This window comes from Channa argus, chromosome 23, assembly GCF_033026475.1.
Source record: "Channa argus isolate prfri chromosome 23, Channa argus male v1.0, whole genome shotgun sequence".
Classification (NCBI taxonomy): domain Eukaryota; kingdom Metazoa; phylum Chordata; class Actinopteri; order Anabantiformes; family Channidae; genus Channa; species Channa argus.
In genome coordinates, this window is record NC_090219.1 from 10,399,450 (window position 1) to 10,417,320 (window position 17,871).

At 38.2% G+C, this 17,871-nt stretch overlaps 2 protein-coding genes across 8 annotated transcripts in view; one reads left to right on the forward strand and one right to left on the reverse strand.

Annotated features, from left to right (window-relative positions):
* The window catches only part of LOC137108352 (receptor-type tyrosine-protein phosphatase zeta-like), a 73,717-nt gene extending 67,919 nt beyond the window's left edge, over positions 1-5,798 (forward strand). For all 3 annotated transcript variants that reach the window (XM_067492779.1, XM_067492780.1, XM_067492781.1), the window contains 8 exons: positions 738-884; positions 1,135-1,228; positions 1,310-1,383; positions 2,552-2,671; positions 3,755-3,910; positions 4,057-4,199; positions 4,280-4,415; positions 4,900-5,798. In XM_067492779.1, coding sequence (XP_067348880.1) covers positions 738-884; positions 1,135-1,228; positions 1,310-1,383; positions 2,552-2,671; positions 3,755-3,910; positions 4,057-4,199; positions 4,280-4,415; positions 4,900-5,040 — 1,011 coding nt within the window. In that variant the 3' untranslated portion in view covers positions 5,041-5,798. The remainder of the gene's footprint in view (positions 1-737; positions 885-1,134; positions 1,229-1,309; positions 1,384-2,551; positions 2,672-3,754; positions 3,911-4,056; positions 4,200-4,279; positions 4,416-4,899) is intronic.
* aass (aminoadipate-semialdehyde synthase) overlaps positions 1-17,871 on the reverse strand; it is a 36,099-nt gene that overhangs the window by 2,450 nt on the left and 15,778 nt on the right. For 3 of the 5 annotated variants that reach the window (XM_067492783.1, XM_067492785.1, XM_067492784.1), the window contains exons 20-24: positions 16,040-16,135; positions 15,136-15,251; positions 13,330-13,418; positions 11,278-11,454; positions 8,632-10,681 (exon numbers count right to left, since the gene is read on the reverse strand). In XM_067492783.1, coding sequence (XP_067348884.1) covers positions 10,563-10,681; positions 11,278-11,454; positions 13,330-13,418; positions 15,136-15,251; positions 16,040-16,135 — 597 coding nt within the window. In that variant the 3' untranslated portion in view covers positions 8,632-10,562. Of the gene's footprint in view, positions 1-719; positions 867-3,733; positions 3,943-4,026; positions 4,207-4,874; positions 5,032-7,236; positions 7,348-8,162; positions 8,259-8,342; positions 8,381-8,631; positions 10,682-11,277; positions 11,455-13,329; positions 13,419-15,135; positions 15,252-16,039; positions 16,136-17,871 lie in introns of those variants that run through there. The other 2 variants (XR_010912188.1, XR_010912187.1) reach the window with 2 other exon arrangements.

Genomic DNA, 17,871 nt, shown 5'->3' on the forward strand with positions numbered 1-17,871 from the left:
GAAAATGAAGTCGTGAATGCAAGTTTTTTGCCTGTAATTTACCAAAATGCATCTTATTTCTTTAAACACAGACAAGATGGTGCTGCAAACTGCTTGCAGTGTCTGTAATAACACACAGAATGGGGGCAGCTGTGGCCCAGGAAGGTAGAGCACTCACCAATTCACATGTCCAAGTGTCCTTGAGCAAGACACTGAACCCCAACTTAGTTGCTCCTGGTGAGCGTTGGCCAGCTGCATAGCAGCTCCCCCATCGGTGTGGGTGGGTGGGTGGCTGAATGAGAAGCAGTGTAAAGTGCTAATATGTAGAAAATCGCTATATAAGTGCAGAAGATTTACATACGTTTTCCTCCAGCTCACTAATTTCCTGCGTTTCCAGCCTCGCACCTTGGCAACAACTTACAAGTCGAGGGAGGTGTGCGGCCAGCTGTGAGGACACCAATGTGTGCTCTGTGACAGCAGTTGCCACGTGCACCAGGCGCCGTACAAGCCAAGCTTTAGACCCAAATGTCTTGGTTTTCATTTCTCTCCTGTTCTTATTGCGCTGTAGAAGCAGTAGCCAGAAACTGTCACTCACGCTGTACAAATACGTGAACATGAAAACTAGACTTTCTCAAACACTAACCTCAGATATGTCTGGCATAACTGGACATACAGCTGCATGGATAAGGGAAAGCAGAGGAGAAGCTGAAACGTGGTGCTCTCAGGATAACATTGTGTACCTTCTCTCTTCTCTGCAGGAACAGTATGTTTTTATTCATGATGCTTTGGTGGAAGCCATCCTGTCTGGAGAGACGGAGGTGGTGGCAGCTTACCTGAACAGGTATGTGGACGAGCTGCTGACCGCAGGACCTGCTGGGAGGACGCGCCTGGAAAAAGAGTTCAAGGTGAGCCCGCTAATCAAACATATTGTAAAACTTACACCCTGACAAACCTCACGTCTTACTGTTATACATTTTAAGAATATGTTTTTTTAAAATCGTTAGGTTTGTTGTTACTGGCATGGAATTTTTCTCAAAAACACTCCAAAAATGAACGTGCATATCTTAATTTACAAATGTTACAATGTACTTTAGTTCTGTGTTAATATCAGTGACAATTCTTTAGTTGCTGACAGATGTTTGGTGTTTCCCACAGCTGGTTTGTCACACTGGGGTGAAGCAGAGCGACTACTCTACAGCTCTGCAGGACTGCAACCGCAGCAAAAACAGAAACTCCTCTGTGATACCAGGTGACTGTGAAACCTTTCATGCTTCCTGAAATCAGGAAAATCCAGCAGAACTCTGTATTTATTTGTTTCTCATGTTTGCAGTTGAGAGATCACGAGTGTGTCTGTCTACGTTGGCGGGAGAAACATCAGACTACATTAATGCGTCCTACATCACAGTAAGAACAAACTCATTCTAATAAGGTTTATTTTCTAAAAGTCCAAGATGGTTTTTTGCTGTTTTTATAATATTGTGTGTGGCCACAAGCTTCTGCAAGTACAGCAGCGCTGAGTCCTGAAATTGAGAATTTGTAAATCCCAGCTGTGCCGCTCAGTGTTGACAATCAACTTAAAAAATATACACAGTAAAAATTCTCTTAGTTACAAGATCAGCCAAATGCTGACAGAATATTTCCTTGGAAGCGTAAGATGCATTAGCTGCTACTGATGTTGAAGCTGTTAAATATGCAGCTTTATTTTCTTCCTTTTCATATTGTTCAGTTAAATACTGTAGTAATGCAGCATGAATAGAAACCTGTGCAAGTGCTTAGCTATGGGAAGGCAAACTGAAACCATGAATTGGCCTTAAGACAGCTCACAAAAGGATTTCCTGAAAAGCTGTACTGTTCCTTTAACACAAAGTTCCTTTCAGACACACACCTCGTTCCATTAATCTGATGATGGTAATTTAAATGTTGGTCTCACGGTCTGAATGAGCACTCTGGTCACTTTTATGTAAATGTAACAGCGATAAGGCAAGGTCACAAACATTAACACTTCTTTGTCGCTTCCAGCATGAAAAGTCTGGTCTGAATGCCATCAGATTAAAATAAAGGCTGTGGCGAACGAAAGAGAGAGACACATTTATTATGTCAATCTCATCTTATGCATAATGAATACAAAATCAGTTTAATAAACTATGAAAGAGCCAATGGAGCTATTTAGGACAATTAGCTTATACAAACTAATTTCACCTTTGATCATGGGGACAAAGGTTAAAAAAACCATGCAGAGATACAGGCTGTGTCGCCTGCTGCGAGAATGAAAAGATGAATATTCGGCTGTGTGCACAGCAAACAAGAATAAGACGAGCCCCAAGTTAACCCCTAGTCGTTCGGCACTTACAGTAAGCACTGCAGGATTTTTAGTTTTTACACCGGATGCCCCAATTTCCTCCTATGGTCAGTAGGTGGCCATTGTAGTATATTAATGTATTAAATAGGGAGCAGAATGTGCATTAATGGATAAGGAGGGGACATGCACCCCCAGCAGTAATTAAGTTTCAAATATTATGCAAACAAACGTTCAATAACGCACTATGATGACATTTTTATTTTTTTCCTGCAGGGTTACAGGCAGAGAAACGAGTTCATCATTACCCAGAACCCTTTGCTGGACACCACAAAGGACTTCTGGAGGATGGTGTGGGACCACAACGCCCAGGTTATTGTGTCGCTGTCAGGAGGGGTGAGGAACTTTTCATGTCTGTGTGCAAATAATAAAATCTTAGCTGTATAATACGGAGAAACCGTATTATACAGCTAAGATTTTATTAAGTTGGGCTCATCACACTCAGATGTTTTAAGCCCTGGTCGTTCTACAGCTCCCGTATTTGAGTATTCGCTCTATTTTGACCTCCAGGTCAGAGTTTAGCTTTAACTGAGAGAATATATTAAGTAACAGCATGTCTTAACACTAGGGCTGTCAATCAAAATTTTAATCGGGATAAATACTAGACTGCCCATAGTTAATTGTTTAGTCATAACAACATTTTTTAATAGTCTCAACATAATGGACCCGTGGTACTGATAACTCAGTGAAAAAGAATTAGGCCTAATGCATGATTACATCAGCACAGACTTAAAAACTATGATGCCTGATATGAATCACTGGGTGAGGATTAAAATATTACAGAAATCAGTCACTGATCCTGTCTTGTCCATCTGATGTGGTTCTGTGGGGGGCCACTAGTGGAATAAAATAGATTAGAAGCTTTATCATTGAGCACACAAACAATGGGATTTGAGCCACCAGCCTGCTGTAGACTTGGTCAGTTATGTGACCAGTCAGGCTAAACTGATAGCTTAGAGACAGCTTTGTTTTAGCACGTGCAACTGGACATTAGACAAACTCCCACGATTACGCGTAATTAGCGCATGCAGAGCTGTTATTACTGCATGTTTGACAAGTGTTTTAGAAACTGCCGCTTTAACACAACTACTTATCTCCCTCAGTGCCCATCTTTTTTGGAGTTTTGACAACAGCAAATCCAATATTATCTTTTGGGTTTCAGTGGATAACTCGAAACTATAATTCACTGAAAAAAAATCAAGTGAATATTAAGTAGTCACTTTCTGGGAGATAACTATTTGTAACAAAAAAGCAAAATAAAGTAAAACTTTATATTTTAAATGTTCGTCCACCAGATCCAAAGACAGAGGATTTTTTTTTTAAACTATGAGCTAACAGGGGCCCATTTGCCAATCCAGCTTTGAATGAATGGTATTGTGACCGTGACTGCTGTTCTACCTGTGGTGCATCTGTTGTTAGGTGGAGGATGAGGAGGAGCTAAGCGTCTTCTGGCCCCGCAAAGAGCAGCCAGTTAGGTATGAGACGTTCACCGTCACTCGGAGGAGTGAGAATCACGTCTGTCTGTCCAACGAGGACATGCTGGCCATCCAGGAGTATGTACTGGAAGCTACACAGGTTAGTGAAGCCTGTGAAATGTTTCATTCTTCCTGAAATCAGGAAAATCAAACCAATATCAAACTTAATGGTTTAAAAAAAAAAAAGTGCACATAATTTTGAAAACTCTCACTGACCTCAGCTCTCTCTCCTCCTTATCCCGACAGGACGACTACGTGCTGGAGGTGAAACACTATCGCGCTCCCCGCTGGCTCAATCCAGACAGTCCCATCAGCAACATGTTCGAGCTCCTCAACCTTGTGAAAGAGGAAACCGCGGCCAAGGATGGCCCCACGGTGCTCCACGATGAGTAAGACCTTACAGATTAATGACAGATTAATGAGAATCTTCTAACTGGATTCTTGTTCAAGACTTATTTTCCTTCCACAGTGTGGGCGGAGTCACCGCAGGAACATTCTGTGCTTTATTGTCTCTGACTCGCCAGCTTGAGGCCGAAGGTTCAGTCAACGTCTTCCAAGTGGCCAAACTGACAAACCTTATGAGACCAGGAGTGTTCAGCGACATCGTAAGGCTTTTTGTCCATCTCGCAGTACAATGATTCCAGTGTTAGAAAGTTGCAAAAAAGGGGCCATTTTATACTATTAGACGTGTACTGTAAAATATTACTGGCCGGAAGCAGGAAAAATGTCTTTATCCTTGCGCCTGACTATTGTTTTGTTTAAATTGCTAACAATGAAACACAGGTTGAATTCTGCAGCTAGTACACAAGCAGCTTAATACCTGAAAGGTACTTTTTCTTTCAAGGACCTTTCTATTGCTTTATAACTTCCTAGAAAATTATGCTAGAATTACCGACCATAAAAGAACACTGTCTTACTAGATAGAGCATTACATGGAATTTTTTTTTCAATATGTAAGATATGCAAGTAATCACTGCAGCATGACATGTGTGATAAGGAAATTAAAAACTGATTCTATCTAAAAATAATTCATTTGCAAACCTTAAACCAAGGCATTGAATCACCTCTAAAAAAAAAAATGTGTTCCAGGAACAGTACCAGTTTCTGTACAAGGCCATGCTCTGTCTCATCGGGATGCAAGAAGACAAGAAAACCCTCCAGTCCTACGACAATGGGACCATCGTGGTGGGAACTGCCAGCACTGCCGAGAGCCTCGAATCACTGGTGTAAAAAAAACAAAACAAAACAAAAAAAAAAACACTTTTACAAACGTACATCAACATTTTGTCTCTTCTCCTTTTTCAACCACCAATAGATCTTGTCCTGACCCCAGACTCACTACAACTAAATACAAATAGTCATTTTGGACTCAGTGTGTTGTAACTTGAGACTCATGTCTACTGACCGACTTTTTACTTTGCTGGATCTGGATACCCTACAGTTTTGCGTGCCTTTTTGTATTTCTCATCCTGTACTTCTAACATGATACAAGCTGTAGAGTAACTGTTTTAACGCTGTACTGCCCTGAGACATTTGACTTCACTAACTTTTCCTAACCTTTGTATTTATTGGCACTGAGCCAAATTGGGGAGGGGGGACTTTTTACATCAAGTGATGTTTTGTTATCTTTTCTTAAAGAGTTCCTGCACTGAACTCCTCTTTGAAAATGCCATAGCAGGAGCTTGCAATTGCGTAAAAAAAAAATTAGGGCTCGGTATAATAAAAATAATCTAATGTAAATAATATTACAGTAATCACCTTGATGGACCAAATTTCTATTTATACTTTTAGATTTTTATATTATACCATTTTTAGTGCATTCAAATGTTACGATCTAATTGTTTAGCGGAAAACATTAATGCTTTTATATTCTGGATTTTGTAACATACTAAATGTGCCACATACCTGTTTGTATGGTTTTTAGCTGGACATGAAACACTGCTGGATTATTAGCTAGGGGATTAAATAAGTGAAAGAACCAAGAGAAAGCCCCTGTTGTTTTGTTCCTGTTGACACGTTGTGAAAATGTGCCTGAATTTATTGTGTCCTAGTATATTAAGTTTAGAAAATTATGCAATAGTATGTAGTGCATTAATAATGTGCTATAGTCTTATGTCACGAAAGATTGTGTTCAATCTCAAAATAATGTCAAAAAAACTCAGCGGTGGTAAAAACATTTTTACCTAATATAAACTGTCTTAAAACAAATCTGCATTAATGTAGTATAAAAAATGTAAAAAAACAAAAATGTTCCTAAGTTTAGTATGTATAAAATAAAATACAAGACAGAGAAAAACGTTCTAATATAGTATGTCCTAAAAAATATGCCAAAGTATAGTTTGTGGTAAACAATATAGTCAGGCATTCATAATTTGACACAGTGCAGTATGTCACAGTATTGTATAGTGTGTACTATGCCATTAGAAAATTGCCCTTAGTATAGCATAAAAAAATATTCCATACTATAGCATGGTTTTGATAATGTGCTAGTATCTGACTGTATGTCATTCTAAAAACTACTCACTGAGCCACTGTCACCCAGTATTATAATATTGCATATTTTTCATGACATACTACATAGAGTGGCTGCCTATCACGCACCCACTCCCCACGTGATCCCCACATGCCGACGTGTCCCATTTAATGTGTTTACCATAGTTAAAGTAGTCCTAAGCAAATAAACAGCTGGGGGGCAGTAAAAATCCATCCATCTGCCTCGTTTCAACTGCTCAAAGATTCCAATGTAACAAAAAGTTATTAAATTATTAGAAACTGTTATGTTTCATGTTGATTTACCTTTAGAAGCACCTAATCAACTACACCAAGCAACTTACAATTTTTTAGAAACAACAGTCTCTGACCGTAACAAATTATTTTCCTAACATACATTTATATATTTTAAATTAATAAAAAATATAAATTCCAGTTACAAATTCACTTAGTTCTCCTGAGTCCTCCTCTGTGCCTAAACTTCTACAGCAGGTACCTACCACCTGTTCACTCAGGCAGTGAGGTGGCACCTGGGGGAGTCTAGTCAGATTTTAGGGCCACTGCACATGCATTACACCTTAATGATGGGTTTACCTGTACTCAGAGATGAGAGCAGTTTCCTGTTTTCATCTCTGAGTACAGGTAAACCCATCTAGTGCTCATCTTGTGGGGAACTGGAATGTGACCGTAAAAATATGACCACTGACCTGTGTTTTTTGTGCCTGTGTACAGTTGAACATTTTGTCTTGCTGGTGCCACTACAGGAGGTTTCATTACATTAAGACTGCAAGTGTCCGTATCAGAGTTTATAATAATTTAGCCAGCAGCTGATTACTTTCACAAGAATCTTCTTTGTACTTTAATTAGTTTTTTCCTGTAAGATATTTTAAAATCCAACAAAGTGCGTTTCAGCGTAGTAGTAGCAAAGTGACTTACGGCAGCAGAATGAGCTACAGCTCCTCCAACAACACCCTGACAGATGACGAACGGCAGGGAGGTCAAAGGTGAGACGTTGTGATGGTCAGACAAAAGGTGGAGCAGCTGCCCCTGTGAGGTGGACATTGGGGGAAGTGTTAGTGAAACGGAAACTGAGAAAATAAAGACATGAGCTGATGAAAACTGAGTCCTGTCTGACCTGTGGATTATATTTTTCCCTTTACAGAGTCATGATTTAATCCCTTCACCGAACTGGTTATTCCAATTGATTCCCCATGTGTTAATCCGGCCTAAGACAATCCAAGAAACGTGCCTTTTCATGAGAAAATAGGTCAAGTGTCCAAGCGTCGTCTTGACCAGCCATCGTATCCACATCTTCATTTGCATTTTTGACTTTTCATAATTACATGACCAATTATCTCCTGCTTGGTGGCCTAGTTTGCATGGGTGACTCCAAATTGGTTAAAAACACTGGCTCATTGTCTTTTTCCCCCCCTTTCAGAGGAGCTGAGGCCAAGACGATGTCACGGCAGAGTCCGAAATCTTAAATGCAGACCATTTGTTTTAACTGTTGCCTGATACAAAGCCCAGGATCTGGTAAACAGAATCCTTGATGGTGGCCTAAACCTAACTCAGTTAAATAGTCACAAACACGTAAGCGTCATATTCACAACACTATAAATCAAGTGGTTCAGTACTTATTTTGGATTAAGTTAAAATAGAAGTGCATAAAAAGTACAATATACTTTCTCTACATATATGTGTTGTAATGCAGATATTAAGGTAAACTAATTTATGAACTGTTAGTTTTTATAGGGTTAATTTATTTAGTTTATAGGCTGACAAATCAACATATCACCATTGCCTCTGAGAACTTGTGATTTAAATTGTTCAGTTCAAAAACAATTAATTGACTTAAGAATTACCTCATCAGAAATGCAGAAGAAACTTGAAGAATTCTGGAGTTAACACGGACACGAACAACACACCAGTGAAGTTTTTGATCCTGAAGTTGACTGCAGCTGCAAAAATATTAAGAAAGTTATTAAAAACATTATGTCCAGATAGCTCACACAAATATACTTAAAAAGCACCTTCACACTTACCTGTACTGGTACCAGTATTTGCTTTGTGGCCCTGAAAGCTTTAAAAAGTTGCATTAAACATATTTAACTCGAAACTTATTTGGAGACTGGGATGTGTGTAAAAAAACAAAAACGTCAAGTCCACCAAACTTAAAATGGTCAAATTTTGAACTCAGGATTGAATAAAAAAACAAAACAAAAGAAGTGTAATAAAATGTAAATAAAATAATAGGAAGATTAATCTGGCAAATTTAACAATTCCATTTTCTGTTTAAGAAAAGCTGAAAATTTTAAGAAACTTAACAAAAACTAAACAGCAAACCTTTTATTTATGTAACCATTCTTACATTTCTATAAAGCAAAAGCAAAAATGAGCAAAACAAGTCTTTGCAAATTTACAAAGTTTCTTAAATCATGGATTGCATGAAAGTCAACTTGAAAATTAAACACAAAGCAGCAAAATAAAAACCAAGAAATTTTAATTCATAATGACAATGAGATTGTGATTTACAGTTTCCCCAGAATTTTTCCAATATTTTTTTTTTCATTGATAAATCTGATGGAAACTTGAGTCTGAATAATTCACATGCAAACCTAACATAATAGCACACTGCTGTTTCTTAAAATTCTTTGGCGCCCGGAAAAAACAACACACACACACACACACACACACACCAACAATAAAGAAAATATTTCTCAAGTGGCAGACAAATACTCTGGAGACAATTTACTGAAAGGAAATCATGATTTAGAGCTCTGAGCTGCCAAGAGCCACTGTTAAAGATTATGTCTCAAAAACCAAATTAAAATCATGAAATAAAAACTCAAGGACAACAGGTTTGTGATGTTCATTCTGACTTTTGACCTAATAATATCTGGAGATAATTACAAATTTAGTTACATAAAATAGCTGTTTAAATTTCAATTACAGTATTGTTACTAATTTAACACCACACTAGTGTACAAACTTAGAACCACATTAGCTGATGTTAGCTTCACACAGTGCCAGGACATCCTAACAAAGCTAGAAAGTTTTCAAGTTTTTGTGCCATTTTCTACTTATTCACGTTCAGAACTTCTACAACATAAAAACATTAAAACTAGCTGCACCTTCACCAACGTGCAAACGGTTTCTGGGCATTAATGCATTAATATTAACAACCTAATATTGTAATTTGGTGTTACAATACATCCTTGTGTTCTGTAAATTATTAAATTAAAGACTAGTTTTGCATTCTGAATGCAAAACTGCGTGTATTTCTACAGTGTATCAGTGTTACTTTTACCTCTTCTTCATCCACTGCTTACAAGACAAACTAATGTTTTTAGTGTCATCATACTTGTACGAAGTTCAGATAGTATTTATTTAAGTACAAAAAATAAATTCTGACCATGAAATTTACATTTTTAACTCATGATCATGTGGGAATCTATATTATGTTATGTGAAATCACGTGGTGGCAATGTAATGCTATTTATTGGTTTTGCTGTTGGATTTTTACTCTCTGGTTGATTTCCCTGAAATAACTCAGGTGATGTCTTGCTTGTTGAAGTCAATGGCACTTTTAAGTTCAGTGCAGCACTGAGCTGACTTTGTTGGATTTGTAATAGAGTTATTGACATTGCCAATACTGGTGTCTTTTGACCTGATGGGAAACATTCAAACATAAAAATGTTTAAAATATTAGTTGATTTCTATTCAACTAATAATTTACGAAACAAGTCTTCCAATAAAAACTTTGCAGATATGCGATTGCACAAAAACATGTCTGACTCAGCAGTAGCATTGCACGGATTTTGCAGTTAACATTTTCACATTCGTTATGACAACGCATGATCAGTATGACCTGGTTTTTAATGTTGGGTAACAGTTTACCATGTACTCTCTGAGAAATACACACTCAGATTCCTGCCATATTTAGTGTATACTTTTGTTTTACTTTGTTAATGTTTATGCATTTTAATGCTTTCAATGTCTAATTCCTCCTGTTTGACCTTTCACACAGCCTCAAAGAAAAACTTTCTTTACCTACAACAAGCAACCATGTATTTTAAATCTTTATAGTTTAATTTCAACACTAAAATAACTATTAAAGCATGTAACCAGGAAATCCTGGTTTTTCCCATTCTTTCAAACATATTTCCTCATTCTCCTTTTATTTTGAAAAAAAAAAAATAATAAAATTTTTGGATTTTTTTTGATTATCCGATACACTTGGATAAAGTTTGCAGCCTTACTCCCTATTTTTGAAAGGTGCTTTTTGACATGAAGTGCAGTCCTTCCTTCGTTAGTCGGTCCAGTGCCGGCCCATAGATGTCTTTTGTCATTGGAACCACCAGGCCCTTTGTAGTGATTTCACCTGCAATGACAAAACACATATTTAGGATGAAGGTTTAGCGCAGCTTCAGACTATGACGAAGACAAACTTAGCTTTACACACTCCCAGAAAGTACTAATGTTTTCCCACAGCGACAAACTAGCATTAACTAACAGACTGACAGGAAATACTAATATCATCTTCACAGACTAACAAAGTAACAGTTCAGACAAAAGCTGGCCAGGCACTGTATGGACTTGGCCCAATTGTTGCTCGATTCCGTGGTGCATGACTGTATAATCAGGCTGAACTTCAGCTGTTTATCGTTTGACATGCACAATTGATAAAACTTGCCCAGCTGGGGATAACACCTGAAGACTAGCAAAGACTGGACATAAAGACTTCTATCGCATATTTCTAGCCTCAGTCTCGAATTGTCCTGATGACAGTTTACCTGATGACAGAGTAAAATGGAGACAACACACTTAACGACAGGATGTTCTGGACCCACACCTTAAATCCTGCGAGACTGGAAAATTGGTACTTGTTCTTGTGCACTTTAATGTATTATACTGTCTAATTCCTTGTGTATTTTTTGTGTAATAATTTGAATTATTTCAGACTATGATAACACTGACCATCAAGGACCATGCGAGCAGCAATGGCTGCTGGGTATCCTACAGTCTTGGCCATGGCAGAGAATCCGTTGGGGTCACCATACACCACCAGGCTGACGTGTTTAGTCTCCAGTTCACCAGAGGGGTGGCGAAGTCCAACGTCATTCCTCAAGATGATCATGTCTTGCTCGCCCTTATCTGATCACAAAAGAGAAATCATGTAATCCAATATCTTATCTGATGGTATTGTTTTCAGGTATCTCCAGTGTTCACTAAATCTAAAACTTTCTAACTTGATTTTTTTCTCCACAATTAAACTGGTTGGAGTACGACTAATTTCAAGAAATAAGATTGAGTAAAATTAATTCCCAGTACATGAAATTACTTTTATTACCATCAGTGTTTCCCCACCTGTGTGTAAAACACAATTACTGGATTAATCAATTTGTATCAGAATAATACATTTTCAACGAACACTCTGATAATCATCTATATTGGTCATTTTTTTAAGCAAACTTAAACAAAGAACAAAGCAAAACACTAAGTTATTTAACATCAGCTTGAGGTTTAGAAAGTTGTGACTTTTTTTTTTGTTGCTGTTTTGCAGATATTGTAGGGCAAACACGTCATCCATAATTAAAACAATCATCATGCATCCCTAACAACAATATTTCCTAATATTTTTATTAAAACATCATTAAACACAACCTCGGGAAGCAGGAGAAAATAGAATATAAATTTAAAGAACACATTAAACTATACAACCCAATTTAAAAAACTAAGGACAATGTGTACAACTTAAGTAAATACAGAATGCAATAATTTGCCGATATTTTAAACCCATATTTTATTCACAATACAACATAAACATCATACCAGATGTCATTTTACTATTTCATGGAAAATATTAGCTCTTTTTGAATTTGATGGCATCAACGCATCTCAAAAAAGGTGGAACCGGGCAACAAAAGGATGGAAAAGTAATTGCCACAGACCAAAAACAAATGAAGGAGCATAACTAATTAGGTTACTTGGCAGCAGGTCAGTAACATGACTGGGTATAAAAGGAGCATTTCTGAAAGTTAGAGCCTCTGGAATGTAAAGATGGGCAGAGGTTCACCAATCTGTGAAAAACTGTGCCTAATAATTTTGGAACAATTTCAGAAAAATGTTTTGACTTTGAAGATCCCACCATCAACAGTATATATCAAAAACAAATTAGAGAATCAGCAGGAATCTCTGTGTGCAAGGAACAAGGCCAAAGGTCAAATGTGGATGCGTGAGATCTTCGAGCCCTCAGGTGACACAAAAATGGGCATGATTCTCTACTCGAGGTTTGATAACAACGTATGCTCCCACCCAGACATCTCTTTCAGGCAAGGCCTTCCATATTTTTGAAGACAATGCTAAACCACATACTGCATCCATCACAACAGCATGGCTTCGCAGGAGAAGAGTCCGGGTGCTGAACTTATTGTGCCTCCAGTCCAGACCTTTCACCAATAAAAAAAGATTTGGCATTTCACATCGTAATACGAAAAATCTGGCAACAAAGGCCCAGGATTGTTGAGCATGTAGAATCCTGCACCAGACAACATTCCTCTCCTAAACTCCAGCAACTGGTGTCACTTCCCAAATGTTTAGTTGTTAGTTTATAGTTGTTAAAAGAGCGGATGCTACACAATGGTAAACACTGCCCTGTTCTAACTTTTTTGAGATGTGTTGCTGCCATCAAATTCAAAACTATTTAATATTTCCCATGAAATTGTAAAATGTCTCAGTTATAACATCTGATATGTTGTTTATGTTCTATTGTGATTAACGTATGGGTTGCTGAGATTTACAAATCATTGCATTCTGTCATTATTTATGTTTTACACATCGTCCCAACTTTTTTGAATTGGGGTTGTTTTAAAAAAAAAAGAAGACATTCTTCAACCAAGGGATCAAGACAAATTCAGGTTCACATATGAATTTTTCTTGAAAAGGTCCTGACTGAATAGTTTAAGCCAAATAAAATAAAATCACAAACAGTCGATTTATAAATACTGCCAACATCAGCTTATGTATTACCAAAGGAGAGTTTGGCTTCCAGATGTTTTGCCAAAGCAGCCAGAATGCTGTCGGCAGGAGGCACCAGCTCGTCGCTCAACATCTCAAACCTGAACAGAGAGAGAGAGAGAGAGAGAGAGAGAGAGAGAGAGAGAGAGAGAGAGAAAAACAAGACTTTTCCTCACAATAAAATAACCTTCACAAAGCTGTATTAAAAGCCTAAAAAGAAAATTATTCTTCTTTAACACCCTGGCAGTGCTGCAGCGCCAGCCCAAACATCCTTGGTTGAAATCTAAAGAGATGAGCAGTTGCTTTTTGTCGCTGCTTTCCTGGTGAATTGAATAAATGAACGAGTCATTCAATTTGAGCGGCGAGCGCCTTGGCTTTTACCCTTTTAACAGCACAGATGGAATGTTTCCAACGGTTCATTTTTACCGTGGGAGTAATTTACGTTTCAATGCCAGCGTGGTCCTCTTCCCCTCAATGTTAGCAGCAGCAGAACAATGACAGCGCAGAGGCTTGGTCTGAAGAGACCCTTGGAAAACTTGATTTAAATTGAAGAGTGTGCACACTACACCACTTCAGGTGTCCTCATAAGGCAGGAAAGTTAAAAGTGTGAACGAGAGAAGCAGCCACAGCTTTGCTCTCCAGCTGCCATCCACAACATCAACCCAAAGTCTGAGGAGCAGCAGATGTCACACATCTTCGTTGACTGACGTAAAATTAAAAAAAATAAATAAATAAATTAAAAACACCTGCTGCTGAACACCAGCAAGACAAAGGGGTTAGTGATTGATTTCCGGCGGAAAATCCCAAATAGTCTCACTAGTGAGCATCCAAAGCTCAGACATGGTGTGTGGACACTTAAATACCATTGAATAGAATTTAAACAGTTTCATGGAACCAAATGACCCATTGTTTCAGTGCTATAATGGCTGAACTTCACTCCTGCAAACTTCTTTGCAGATGAGTGCACACTGTTCACAACTATTCGTATTTTATATACGCAAAAGCCCCGTGCTTGTTCCCACATTCACCGTGACACTGTAGCTGATGCACTGGACCTGGGGGGTGACGTTTGACTGGATTAGACAAATAAACTTGTCAAATCCAGCTTTTTTTCTGCTGAGAGTCGTCTTTTTTTGTTGACTCTGGAGAAAGTGATCCCTGTTCTTGCTTCATCCTAGTTTCATTACTGCGATACACTGTACACAGGAATCAGCCAGTCTACACTCATCTGCAGCTGGTCCAAGACTCATCATTGTTTTGAAGACTAGATTAAAGCTCCATCGTGCCTTTGTGGTACTGCCTCAAAAGCCAGGAACAGCCCAGTCCACATTAGGCCTTTTCAATTTCCTCTGTCCTGGGCTTTTAAAGCTGGTTGAGATTTCTCATTCTCTCATTTACTACTTGTTAAATATTTTAGATCTAAGGTTTTCCTCTGCCAATGAGTCACTTAACAAGGAGCTTCACAAAATCAACACATCTGCACTGGGTCGACAGATCAGCTAAAATGATGTAACAGTGAGGATTTACTTGTGGGTTTGCGCCACTTTCCATAAAAAGCCTGCTCATAGAAGAACTGGTGACATATATAATTTTCAAGCTTACTCACTAGTTATAATGAAGTCAATAAAAAACTGTACAGTAAATAATCCAAAAAAGTATGACCAGTTAAATTACTCCCGTTAATGACTCCTCACTGCATTTGGAGTACTGACATTGCAGTTATTCATAGTACTGTTACTACAGTACTGAAGCTTTAAACTCTATATCAAAAATATGAGCACCCAGTAATCGACCTGACGGCCATCTCTGGTCTCTTACCATCTCAGGGAGTCCATCCTGGCGTTGTCCCTTTCGATAGATTCGTATACAGCTTCTTCAAAAGCTTCATGGGTAATAGAGGAGGACAATCCCATCTGCTTACAGAGGAGCTCTTTCTGTAGAGAGAACAGATCATAGTAAATGTCTTTCCAGTGTCTTTTTTGGGGGGGGGGGCAAATTCAAACACTTGAAGCTCCTGGTCTCTCTCCTTAAGCTCTAATTTAGCATCCTTGGCTTTTTGTAGCTTTTCTTTCTTCAAATCTTGGCCTCTTTTTCATCTAGTCTGTTACCCTTTCATTAGCTCCTAGACTTTACTTAAGCTCGTCTTTAGCTCCTTATATTTCTTCAGACTCCTCTAAATGTTATTAGTCCATCTGTTTGTCCTCTTACTTCTAGTCCTCCTCTCGTCCTTAAAAAGCTCCTCTTTACTTTGTATCCTAGCTCATTTTTAGCTCCTTTTCAGTCTTGATCTGTCCTGGCTGTTCAATATCTCCTAACCATATATTTTGAATGTGTTCATAAAGACAAAAGTCAAGAATTGATGAACATGTTTACTTCCTTATAAACATAAGCTGAAAATCCATCAGTGTTTTGCCTTTATCTTGAAGCAATAACACTCGACAAATATCTCCTGTTAACTCTCATCACTGTCGCAAATCCACAGCTCACTGCAGCCTTGATGTTGACAAGCAGCTATTGACAGTAATGAATTCTTCAACACACCCACTTCCAACATTCAGATGTTTCAAGTGGAAGAACTGCAAAGTAATTTTAAAATAAAACTGAATGACACACTGGAGAACAAAGCAGGAAGCTCTGCTCAGAGGCTGCTTTTTAACCAAGGGATCAGATGTTTTCACCATGTCCACTAAACACTGAATGGATCCCAAGCTGAGGTTCTTACCCAGGAAATGGGGGATGAAGAGGGTTGCAGGATGGGACAAGGCTCGTTGTTGATCAGACCCAGTTTGATAAAGCTGCTCACGGCCTTAGAGAAGCCCTGTGGGACAGAACAGCTCAACTCAGTCACAGCAAGCAGACAATAGAAAAGACGTGTCTCTAAGAGACAGAAAATCTCTTCAACTATTTTCAATTTGAGTTGTACTTTGGTTTTACAAGGACACACATTAAAAGTGATCTTCTGTTTTTTTCCCCCAGAACTGCAAGTACAGGTAAAAACTACTAAATCCTGTAGCACAAAAACCCTGTGTCATGGGAAAAGGATAAAGTTTCCACAAAGCTTACTGGCACAAATTAAAAACTTTTATCACCTTCTAAAAAACACATAAATGTAATTTAATACATGTTTTAGACCAAGTATGACAGTATAATGGAAAACCAGTGTAGATGACATGGACTACATTTTTTTTGCTCTTAGCAATATAAAGCTTCCAAATGACATGAATAATTAAAATTATTCAACTGAGACCTCAATCGGGAGCTTCTGGTATATATATATATTTTTATACTCAAAAAAAATTAAATTGGTGCAACAAGTGTTCAAATAGTCAATCGAAAAACTATTCAGATAAATGATTGTTCTAGTCAAAAGAGAAAAGTATTTGCTGATGTTAACTTCAAAATGTTAAGATTAACAGACATAAATTAATACATTAGACCTGCAGATGAGAGAAAAGAACTGTAAAGAACCAACCAGGGTTTCCTGCTTTGTTTATGTTGGGGATTGTAACGTTAAGTAGATTAAGAAGTGTACGTATAAGTGGACTGATGAAGTCATATGGCCTTAATGTTTGCCTTTGTACTTAATCTTTTAAGTTTGTTTAACCAGATGTCAAGGAAACAATGCATCACAATAGTTTGTTACAAGTTACTGAAAAGAACAGACGTGGATGACAATAGAGTGACAGTAACTGGAGCAAAGGAACTGACTTTGACAGGTATCCGGGACCGGGGATCGAACCACTGACCCTGTGGTCCGTGGAAAACTGCCTTACCGACCGAGCTACAGCCGCTCCTGTTGTCTGCTTGGAGGGCAGGACCTTCGGTGCAGTCTAATGGCTTAAATCAATCATCCACATCCTTTCACCATTGACTTACTTACAAAAACAAGTCCAGGTGAGAAGTTTGAATGAAATCATTTGTGTTCAAAATGCATCAACTTAAGTTGCCATCTCTTGTGTGTCTTCCATTTTGTTGTTTACACATTCCTGTGAGGTACAGTATTAAGAATTATTTTGGCCTTTGATTAAAATTGTTAACTCTGAAGATTTCTAGCTTGTAAGTGTCTTCATGGCACCTACTATACATTTAATAGTAGCGTTTGTTGTTTCTGATGTGCGTCTCTCTCGCAGACTAGGACGAGTAAATTGTGAATGGTTGTTATAATCAATGGAATTAGTCTCTGCTGGGTTGGTATTGCATGTCCAGAAACGAGATCATTGGTTTATGGTGACTAAGTATTTTAGCAAAACATTTTAGTTGTTAATTAAGGAGGTTTTTTTTTCCAGTATATTCTCAATATTTTGTGGCTGCACGGACTGTGCGATGCACCATTCATGCAAGTTCTTTTGTTAGTTTGTAAAACAGGTTCCCTTCTAGTATTCATTTGTGGGGGAATCTGGTAGTGAGGCAGTGAAAGTGGCCAGAACAGTTGTCTCGGGAGGCTAAGGGAGGTCACCAGTTTCCTGGCTGCCTTGATTTCCCATTGTGCTGCTGGTGTATAATAGGAAAGTGCATTCGATGCATAAAGATTTGACAATTTAAATTTGAAGTAGG